Source organism: Helianthus annuus, chromosome 11 (genome assembly GCF_002127325.2).
Source record: "Helianthus annuus cultivar XRQ/B chromosome 11, HanXRQr2.0-SUNRISE, whole genome shotgun sequence".
Classification (NCBI taxonomy): Eukaryota; Viridiplantae; Streptophyta; class Magnoliopsida; order Asterales; family Asteraceae; genus Helianthus; species Helianthus annuus.
Window position 1 is genome coordinate 5,161,988 of NC_035443.2, and position 11,821 is coordinate 5,173,808.

Below are 11,821 nucleotides of genomic sequence, written 5' to 3' on the forward strand. Positions count from 1 at the left end.
TAATTAAGCCTGAATAATAAAATAAGCCCAAATTAACAATAACAGAATTGAAATGAGGCCCTAAATATAATTGATAAAGTTAGCACAAGACCCAAAATACTATTATAATTGAATAAGTAATCTTGCTCGTCTTATGATGGAAACCTGAACACATAGTTCCTGTCCTTTGGTTTAACAGTTGCAACTGTTGAAAGATGGTTTTTTTTCTAAATTCAAGCTTGTCAAGACGGATTTACGCAATCGAGTGGGCCCCGGAATATTTGAACAATGCTATGGTTTGTGCGGTCGAAAAAGAAATTTTTGATAAAGTAAAAGATGACGATGTTACGGAACGATTTCAAACTATGAAAAAAGAAGAGGACAAATCTATTAGGTAATTGTTTTACTTTATTTATTATTGTTTTTTTTATTATTGTATGATTGCGCGGTAAATTCTTTTTCATGTTACACTTAAATTAATTGGCTAGCTCCGCCACTGTCAATCACATTTTGTTATGGACTTATGGTTATACTATATACGGATAAAGAACTAAACAAGTCGGATAATATAACTTTAAATAACTGATTTTAATGATTCATAGTTTTTTTAATATTAATTTATAGAGATAGTTATTTAACTACAGTTAGGTTGGTAAAATGATCTCACTCGATTCCAAATGCTCGAGTAGTTGGATAAAATTATTTTGATGATTATGTCCGTATGTGATCATTTAAAAGACGATACTCGAAATATATGGATTATGGATTCAGAATTTACAGATTGAGTCGGCTAAATGTCTACCTTCAGTGTGATATATAAAAGGTTAAAGAAAGAAGGTTATGGTTTTTATACGATTAAGAGAAAATTAGTCTTCGGAATTTATTTACCGTTGGATAATTCAATATGAGTCAAGATATACATATCCTTATTTAGGAGTGGAGTTTGAACTTACGGATTTAGTCGGGTGAATGTCTATTATCGATGTGATATATAAAAGTTAAAGACAGAAGGTTATGGATTTTATGCAACTAAGAGAAAATTAGCCTTTAAAGTTTATTTACGGTTGGATAATTTGATGAATGACGATATTATTATCCTTCTTTAGCAGTGGAGTTAGAACTTACGGATTTACTTGGCTGAATGTCTATCATCAGCAGTGGCAGGCCCATGAATTATTTGCTGGGTTGCGGATGAGTGGTTCAAGCATTTTTTTAAGGGTTGCGGTCGGGGTTTTTGCCTAAAAATACACTAATTTTTTTTTCAAGGGGTGCGTCCGCTCACCCACGCAGACACTTAGGTCCGCCCTGATCATCAATGTGATATATAACAGTTAAAGAGAAATGGTTATCGGTTTTATGCAACTAGTTGAGTTAATTAAATGTTGAATAGTTGTAAGTTCAGACAAAAAATAATAATAATTATAATAATAGTATATTTATCATTTAAAAAAGTTCGGCTTCATGAAAATTTGATGCATGAGAAAAAGGATAACGAATTAACGAGAGGATTCAAAAAACAAAGTCTTGATTTTTAAAACTTATAAACTTGTAATCAAGAGTATCTACGTTGCTAGATTAAAAATATAGAGATTCTTTTAGACCACCCGTAGTGGGGCGTTTTTAAAAAAAAAAAAATTGAAAAAAAACGTCCGGAAACACCTCCACCCCCATTACGGTAGGCGTTATCCGGCGTTATTTTTGAAAAAAAATGTAACCAGCGTGTTTATTAAAACGCCAAAATGGGATTGTGATGGCTTGACTTTGGTTTGACTGGCCAATGAGGAATAGATTGGTTTTTTTTTTTTTAATGATTGAAAAGGGCATTATTAGGCATTATTCCCACTACGCCACTTTTGCAATAACGCCCCATGCTAACTGGGATGACACGTGTCGGATAATGCCCCATGGTGGGGGCATTATTTTTCTTAACCACTACGGGTGGTCTTATGGTTGAGTTGGTTTGGATATGTGAGGAGAAGGCTAGTGCTATCGGTAGTTAGAGTTGTCTAAACCTTACTGTGGAGGAGAGGAGTAGAGGTTGACCTAAATTTACTTGGGATCAACGAATTAGGCATGTTATGGTAGAGTTGCACCTCTCTGATGATTTAATCCAGGATAAAGGGCTATGGAAACGTAGGATTATGGTTAAAGACTTTTAGTGGATGATACTTATGTTTGTTAGCTTTGGTTTAGGGACTTCGAGGATCTTACACTTTAGGTGGGCTTTCCATTTGATTGTCTTTATGCTGTGTCTGCTAGACTTTGCATGTCTATATGTTATATATATATCTAGTCGTGTTTGTTATTCCGTTGTATGATTTGGAGTCGGAGGTCTCTTTGAAAGCAGCCTCTCTATCCTTATGGATGGAGGTAAGATATGTCTACATCTCACTCCCCCGGATCCTACCAATAACTTTGTTATTTGTGTAATTTACTAGATTGTTTTTGTAGAGTCTTCTATGGTTGTTGGTCATTTGTTTATTTATTTCGCTAAACAAACATGTACTTGATAGAGTTCATCAAATAGTAATGTATTTAACCCCACCACTTTTAATATTATATCTACCCAAAATATTTATATGCGAGACCAAATCGTACATGTTAGTTGGTCGGTCGTAATCATAGTACTTTGTTGATAATAATTATCTAGGTTGTAACTAGTCTCAGGGTTGTAACTAATAAACGTTTAGGAGTTAGCCAAAATGTGCTACTTGTTTGATAATAAATATTTAAATAAACCTTATGATGATGAAATGGAATCAGAAAACCAAACTTGATGTAAACATATCCTATGCACTAAAAAACATTTAACGTATTTTTTTAACTACACCAACTATAAACTTTTTAGTTTAAAAAAAGGATCGTTTATAACAACGAACGAAATCGTTCTTCATTTATATTCAGAAGATATCCCACCTCAAACACAACTAGACTTACAAGATTTTACAAACAAATCAGAATATTTCATCTGGTCTAAGGTGCACCATTGCCTGAAAACCAGATCAAAAACTCATCAACTAGCGAGTGTCGAGAGAAGCAGTTCGTCACAGAGGCTGCCACTGCCACTGCCAGCGTGCTCGTCCTTTTTGTTCCCTTTCGGGCTGCCCCCAGAACTGCTATTCGAAAGCGAAACAAATGTTGTTTTATGTAACACACCAGTAGGTGAAGATTCCATATGATGGTTCACAGCATCCCACATTTCAGTCATGTGGTTCATTTCCAGACCCGACGATGGATTCTTGATCTTTACTTCATTACTACTAGACGTCCGATTCAACACTTCTCCTAACGGACCCCCCATCGAGCTTCCCCACGAAATGGGGATCCAGTTTGACGCTTGTTTGTGGGCCGGGTCAAGTTGAAACTCAAGTGGTGGAACCACGAGTTTCTCTTGACCCGGAGAGTTTGAGGACGATGAGAAGTCGGAAGCCATGGGAATGGACATGGAGAGTTGGGTCCAATCTCGTTTTAGCGGCTCGTCTTTAGACCACACGTCGACAAAATGGGGAAGCGGGTTCGGGTTCGAGTTCGGGTCGGATGCACCTTGGTCCAAGAAAGATGTATAATTTGTGGGATACATCAAAGAATCCGAGGCTTGTGTCCTGCGTTCAGAACCAGGGGTGAGAATTTCTGACATGACTCGAAAACACGACACGAACCTAACACGAAATTCACAGGTTTGCGTTTAGTCTAAACGGGTCGGGTCAGTTTCTGGTTGAACCCGCAAACCAGTTTAGCTAAACGGGTCAGGTTCGGGTCAACCCGGTCGGTTGGCGGGTTGACCCATTTATATTATATTATATTTTTTTACAATACGTTTTATGTCATAAATCAAATTGTGTGTATTTTAGGTCATAGCTATAAGTTATAACTTAAAAAGAGAAATTCACATAAGATTTTATAATTTAAATGTAATTTTATTATATACATTTGTGTTTTTTAGTAAACTTTAATTTTAATATATGAATTTGCGGAAAAAAAAATTGGGTTGAACAGGTCGTGTTCGGGTTCATATGTATAACTGATTTTTGAGTTTGGGTCGTGTTCGGGTTTGTCTAAAATTTTCGGGTTCGGGTCGGGTTGAACCCGCCAACCCACGAACACGACCCATTTAGCACCCCTATTCCGAACCAAAATATTCACACCCTAGAATCAGAGTGTAGTATTTTTTTTTTTTGTTAACGGCAACTCACACACCCATCTAATTTTACCTGCTGATGGGAGTTTGCGCGGATGCAGCAACGGCGGGATTATGGTGGTGCAAGGTGGCGGTAGGGGTTGCCCGTGTGGTGGAAACAGGTACAGATGAGGAGGAAACAACGGGAGCCGCTTTAGATGCGGCTGGACCGGAGACAGCTTGGCCATTCTGGCCTTCCACAGGCTTTCTTGAACGATGACGGCCTCTGTTGATGTGTCGTTCGCAGTATTTCTGATCGGGAACAGCATCTCTAGAGCACCTCCATTTCTTCCCATCTGTTCTTCGACACCTCCCGGGTTCCGGATCGTTGTTACCCGAAAACCCGAGATGGAAAGATCCCCATCCATCTTCAAACCCAAACAAAAATATGATCAGATTCTAAATTTAACAAACGTACCTAGTAATATTAAGGCTTAAATTGCAGTGGTGGAACCAGAACTTTTTATTAGGGAGTCATCGTAAGACTCTTTTGTATCTTTTGTACCGGCTACTAGGGATGGGTTTTTTTTTCCCAAATACCCGTACTCGTACCCGTACCGATTTTAGGTATTTGGTACATGTATCGGTACCCAGTTTTATTGATTTTGGTATTCGGTACTTTCGGTATTGGTACATGTACAGATAAAAACGGGTACTGGTACCGAATTTTATGTAGACCTTTAATAGTTTTTTTTTTGTATTATGTTTGGTTTCGTATTATGGTATTTATAGTACTTGTATTGATTTTACCTATATATGGTACCCGTATCATCTTGGTACTCGTACCAGTTTTACCTATTTGGTACTCGTACTATATTGGTACTCATGTCAATTTTACCTGTTTGGTACTCGTATAAGTGCTCAAAAACTAAATAAAAACAAAATGGTACCAAAGCGGATACCGTACCGAAAATACCCGTACCGTACGTCCGTACCTATATATTTGGTACGGTATTTGGTACCCAGTTTTGTTCAAATTCGGTACTGGTATTTTTAGTACCGGTACGGGTATGGGTATGGGTACGGGTATTGTACCAATCCCATCCCTACCGGTTGGTACCAAGCTCATCCCTACTCGCAACGAGACCTGACGATTCTAAAATTAGTTATGATAAAACAAAGGAGATTAATTGATTATACGTACATGAATTGGGGGCATATGAGGTTGAAGAGGAAGACCCGGGGAAAAGGAAAGTGTTGAGTGATTTTCTGAGTGGATTGAGCAAATGCGACGGAACAGGGACATTAGCGACGAAATGTTTGTAGATCAAAGCTTGGTGTTCCAGCTCCATCCATTGAGAAGGGGTAAAGGGTCCTTTATACCTTGAAACAGGCATATGCATACCTGCTGGTAATCCACCATAACCATACCCTACAACAACACCACCACTTTTAACATCAAATTTGCCATAAAAGATATAGTAACAGATTAGTGACCAACTGACAATGTTAACATCAACTTTAAGTTGTACATTATGCAGTGACAGTTGTAAGTTAAAAGACATTTATATGTTGTATAAGTCAAACACACACAACCATTAGTTACCATTGGTAGTGAGTGGTGACAACATAGTTCCAAAAACCATAGCTAACTTTTTTCAACAAAAAGCAAAATGTACAACTTTTTGATGCATGTAGTACAAGTTACTAATAAATATTACCAAAATGAAAACATGATAAAACATTTATTGGGTTTGTTCCCTAGGATCCCATTCCCCCCCCCCCCCCCCCCCCCCAATTAATTTATCTATAAAAAAATAAAGACAAAAAGATTCTTAACTTGACCTACAAAATCATAAAGATCTACTTTGAATCACATATTTCCAAGATCACTCACAAAACCCACATGTCAAATTGAAAAAAAATCACTTTTTTTCCTAATTTAATGTAAGAAAACCAATTAATCTTGTGAAACACCCACATAAACATATAACATACATACCTATACCTATGTATTTTCCCCAAATTAATTTATCTTAAAAAATAAAGACAAAAAGATTCTTAATTTGACCTACAAATACATAAAGATTTACTTTAATTTACATATTTTCAAGATCACACACAAAACCCAGATATCAAATTTAAAAAAAAAATCACTTTTCTTCTAATATATATATAATTTGTCAAGTGCCTTTTTTTTGAGTTTTGATTTAGTACACCAAATTTGTTTGGTGGTTAAGTTTGGCCCCTTTGTTTGTTGTCACATTTCGCCCCTCAAATTTATTTTTCATCTTTTTGTGAAAGAGTTTTCTCCTTCACCTTAAGTTCCAAATTCGTCACTTTTACCCTCACGTTTTAAAAATTTTATACATTATCTATTTGACCCCCTTCACTTGCTAATACGTGTCGGTGTAAATTCGACATTGTCTTCGTTTTACATCGCGTGAGTCATTTGGTGTTATTAATTCGTGTTATGATTTTACAGTTTTCTCAGTTTTGGTCCAGCCGTTGCAACACAGCAAAATCACTTCTCGTTTAATGTAAAAAAACAACTAAAAACAGTGAAACAACCACAGAAACATACATGTTAATATACACATATACATATTAAAAATATTTCAGTTTATCTTTAAAACTAAAGACAGAAAGACTCTTAATTTGACCTACAAAAAAACATAAAGATTTCCTATGATTTACATATTTTCAAGATCACACACAAAACCCAAATATCAAAATGAAAAAAAATCACTTTTTTCCTCATTTAGTGTAGAAAAAAAAACTTATGAAAATAGTAAAACACCCACATAAACATATTACCTCTACCTCTGTATTTTTCCCCCAATTAATTTATCATAAAAAATAAAGACAAAAAGATTCTTAATTTGACCTACAAATACATAAAGATTTTATATTCAAGATCACACACAAAACCTAGATATCAAATTTAAAAAAGATCACTTTTTCTTCTAATTTAATGTAATAAAAAAAAAAACTGAAAACAGTGAAACAACCACACAAACATACATATTAATATACACATATACTTGAAACCCAACCCCCCCCCCCCCAAACCCCACAATTAATTTATCTTTAAAACCAAAAAGATTCTTAATTTGACCAACAAAAACATAAAGATTTCCTATGATTCACATATTTCCAAGATCACACACAAAACCCACATATCAAATTGAAAAAAAATCACTTTTATCCTAATTTGATGTAAGAAAACCAATTAAATATTGTGAAACACCCCCATAAACACACATACACATAAACATGTAACATATACCTATACCTATGTATTTTCCCCCAATTATTGTAACTTAAAAATAAAGACAAAAAGATTCTTAATGTGACCTACAAATACATATAATTTACATAGTGTCAAGATCACACACAAAACTCAGATATCAAATTTAAAAAAAATCACTTTTTCTTCTATTTTAATGTAAAAAACAACAACTAAAAACAGTGAAACAAACACAAAAAGATTCTTAATTTGACCTACAAAAACATAAAGATTTCCTATGATTTACATATTTCCAAGATCACACACAAACCCACATATCAAATTGAAAAAGAAAAATCACTTTTTTCCTCATTTAATGTAAATAAAAAAAAACTTATGAAAATAGTTAAACACCCACATATCAAATTGAAAAAAAAAATCACTTTTTTTCCTCATTTTTCATGTTAATAAAAAAAACTTATGAAAATAGTTTTTTTTTTTTGAACGGCAAAAACATTCTATGATTATAGAATAGGGCCAGCATATGTTGTAAAACCCAAAATTACACTACAAATAAGAATAAGAAAAAAAACGACATAGATATACAAACTATCCCTTCTCCCACTACTACTTTAAATGAGGAAAAAAAGTGATCTTTTTTCAATTTGATATGTGGGTGTTTAACTATTTTCATTTTTTATGAAAATAGTTAAACACCCACATATCAAATTAAAAAAAGATCACTTTTTTTCCTCATTTAATGTAAATAAAAAAAACTTGTGAAAATAGTAAAACACCCACATATCAAATTGAAAAAAAAAAATCTCTTTTTTCCTCATTTTTCATGTTAATAAAAAAACTTATGAAAACAGTAAAACACCCACATATCAAATTGAAAAAATATCACTTTTTTTCCTCATTTTTCATGTTAAAAAAAAAAAAAAAACTTATGAAAAGAGTAAAAAACACACATATATAAATATATACCTGTATTTCTAATGTAAGCAGGTGAGGAGGGCTGGTAAAAAGAAAAAAGTGAAGGCTGGTTTCCATCTTTAACAGAAAAAGAAAAACTAAGCATGTTGTTGTTGGTATCATCATCAGCAGCTGAAAGTGAAAGAAGAGAGTCAGATCTCAAGGACATTGACTTGTTGGGTGGTTGGTCAAAGTAATCACTTCTTGAAGATTTGGAGGGTTGAAGAAGAAGAAAATGATCATGCGGGTCTTCGGGTTCGGATCTTTCTTGCTTGGTGAACCCAGATCCATGTTTGTTTTTGTTTTTATCATCATGGGTTAAGATACAACTACAAGTGTTGTTGTTGTTGTTGTTGTTGTTGTCAAATGTTGTCATTGCAAAATCCATGTGTTTTGGAAGTGTGAGAATCTAGAGGGGTTTCATGGAGAGAGAGAGAGAGAGAGAGAGAGTTGAAGCTGCGGAGAAGACGAAGCTTTGAACGAAAATGAATGGAACTCAAGACAACACTTAAAAGGGGCATTGAAGTTTAAGATTTCATTGTAATGTAATCCACTTTGTAATGTATTTGCACAATAGTCCTTGTAGTTTGAGGAGTTTTATTGCAAGTTAAAGACTATGTAATATATAATCACTCATTTTTGACCAATAGTCCAAGACCATATATAACCGAGGAGTAAACTACAATTTGCCTTCCCGTGACTGTATTTCATCACGCATTGCCTCCCTTCGTCAGATGGTCGTTTACTTGACCATTTGAAAAGCGAGTAAATGACTATTGTACCATTTTTCTATTACAGTATGCGCTCATGTGGTTTCATTATTATCACAACAACCCACCACCATCATCATCAAGACTATATAATAGATAATTACTCATTATTAGAGCAGACACATATATCCGACTGAAGTTACCCGGAGATCTCTTGTAGCTACAAAGTATAGTATATAATCTTGCATTTTCAACTAAAACCATCTGCAAAGGCGTTTGTGGGCTAGGGTTTCCAAGACGAAAGTTCGTGTGGACAGACAATACGTGGAGGGGATGAAGGAGTTAATATGGGAGAATGAGGAGCGAAAGATGGAGGAATTGCGTACAAAGAGGAACACTTGTTACGATATGTAAAGCAATTTTCAAACAAGGTCTAATGTTTGCGAATGGTGTGATATTTAAGACTGTCATGTGTTGTTTCACATTCCACGTTATCACCTCAGCGCGACATCAGATTCCACTTTGTTACCACTTTCTTCCACTACCACTTCTTTTTTATTTTTTTAAACTTTTATGTTTTAACAAAATAATAAGAAATTCAAAGTAAACATCATAATTAAAAAAGTACATAAAAATTATGCTAAAACGCACATAAAAACATACATCAGTTAAAATAAAAACATACAAAAACCAGCATTGAAAATGGAATAACACATGTATATTACTTCCAATGACGGTCGTCATTTTATATATGTAAAATCTGTATCATACTAGTAGACGTATGGATCCAAGCACTGATGATCTCATTTGTTATAATACCGTCAACTATCTCGGCTTCATTATGATATTGTATGAAACTTTCTATATCGGATAATTCGAGACCAGGTATCTCGTCTTCAAAGTTCGAAAATCATTTAATTTTAATATTAGTTTTTTTTTTTTTTGTTATTTCTTGTAGGAAATAGATAAATCATTGTAAAGATAAATAAACATGTTAATGTTCTTATTATAAGTACTTAACATTAAAAAATAAAATTAATAATTTCTAAATCGATATATAACAAACATTAGAAATATGATTTTTTGGGTTATTCGATTTGTTATTTTCGATTTTCATGAAATGCAAAACCGAACCATAAATTTCGGTTCGGTTCTTTTCGCTTATCATATAATGCAAAACCGAAATCGAACCATAAATTTCGGTTTGGTTCTTTTCAGTTTTTTGCGCGGTTTGATTTTTTCCTGGTCAATTAAATTGATTTTTTAGTTTCAGTTTGATTTTTTCGATTTTCCAGTTCACCCTAAAACTATATTTACATATAGTACATAAAATACCGTATTACTAGACCCATAAAAATATTGGATTGCTTAGGATAGTGGTGGACTTACAATGTTAGTAGGGGTAGCACGGGCTACCCCTCAACCCTGTCTCCGTAGTGTAAAAATACCCCTTAGCTTCGTTTTCGTAGTGTAAAAATACCCCGCAACTTCGTCTCCGTTACACAAAGGATACCCCTGGTCTAAAAAATAAAAAAACTGGAATACCCTTAAATTTTTGGGCTAGTTCCGCCCCTGGGCCTTAGGATCCGATGGTACATTCTTGATATTAGGAGGGCTTCCAAATCATTTCATCGTAAATCGGAGGTTATGTCATTTTTGGTTGAATAAAAATATTTCTTTCACTAACTTTAATAAAAATTGGTTTCTTTGCTTGTCTCCCACCTTAAATATATCTTATCCATCTTTAAAGCATATTTCATTTTAAGGGAAAGTAGTTTAAGGAAACTTGACTTTGTAATCTCCTTTCTCCTTTAAATCTATATATTTGAATTCATCGTACTTGTATGTGTTTATCAAAATAACTTTTGTTATTTATTTTGGCATTCATTAGTTTTAATATAACGTATTTATCAAAATAACTTGTATTTATCAAAAAAAAAAAAAAATACTTTCTACCCCATGACTTCCATGAGATAGGCAAAAAGTTTGCCCTCATATCACCTTCAAACCATATCGACAGTTAGGGATGCAAACGAGTCGAGCTGAGCCGAGCCCAAGCTCGTTTAACTTATTAAAGCTTGGCTGGATTCGAGCTTTGTTTCTAAAGCTCGGGCTCGGCTCGTTTATCATTTCCTATTAATTTTTATTAATTATAATTATTATTGTATATATAATTTAGTTTTTTTTCGTTAAAAATATCAATATTAATCATTAGCATTTGAATATTTAATTAAGATATTAATAAAAAATATATATAAACATTAGGCGCATGAGCCGGCTCGAGCTCGATAAGCGAAGCTCGGGCTCAAGCTCGTTATCAAACAAGCTTGTTTTTTTAGGCTCGAGCTCGTTTAAGCTCAACTCGTTCAAGCTTTTTTTCCAGCCGATCTCAAGTAGATCGGCTTGTTTGCACCCTATCGACAGCGCTATTAAGATTGTTCATGCTAAATTTTAAAAACTTTTAACATGACTTCTTTTTTTTCTTGGTCTTCGCCATAGGGTTCAAGAAGGTCCATGAACATATTGGTTCATATATATATATAGATATATATATATATATATAGGGGACCGCTAGAATGAGAACCACCTCGAGTTGTAAGAACCGCGAGAACCACACCGTACGGGGCGAGGTGGACCAATTTTTTTTTTCAAAAACGTAGATGCATGTATTATAAACATATTCGTAAAAAAAAAATTTAAAAAAATGTCGTGCGTGTAGTTTTTTACAGCACAAGTTTGTGGTTTACGAGTTCCGTAACTTGTGGTGTAAAAAACTACACGCACGAAATTTTTTTTAAATTTTTTTTTACG

The 11,821-nt window shown here is 34.1% G+C and overlaps 1 protein-coding gene across 1 annotated transcript; it reads right to left on the reverse strand.

Annotated features, from left to right (window-relative positions):
• Positions 1-2,771: 2,771 nt before the first annotated feature.
• LOC110889297 (growth-regulating factor 1) lies at positions 2,772-8,799 on the reverse strand. Its single transcript, XM_022136801.2, has 4 exons — positions 8,313-8,799; positions 5,301-5,528; positions 4,191-4,524; positions 2,772-3,581 (listed from the first exon to the last, which is right to left on the reverse strand). The coding sequence occupies exons 1-4, from the start codon at positions 8,686-8,688 to the stop codon at positions 2,993-2,995; spliced, it is 1,527 nt and encodes a 508-aa protein (XP_021992493.1). The 5' UTR covers positions 8,689-8,799; the 3' UTR covers positions 2,772-2,992.
• Between the last annotated feature and the right edge of the window lie 3,022 nt (positions 8,800-11,821).

Bases quoted from the DNA above. Each gene is read 5' to 3' on its own strand.
- LOC110889297 (XM_022136801.2), bottom strand. From the start codon at position 8,688: ATGGATTTTGCAATGACAACATTTGACAACAACAACAACAACAACAAC. The intron at 4,525-5,300 runs GTACGTATAATC...TTGGGTTTGAAG, and splicing joins CTCATATGCCCCCAATTCAT to ATGGATGGGGATCTTTCCAT. The intron at 3,582-4,190 runs GTAAAATTAGAT...TTCTGAACGCAG, and splicing joins GCGCAAACTCCCATCAGCAG to GACACAAGCCTCGGATTCTT.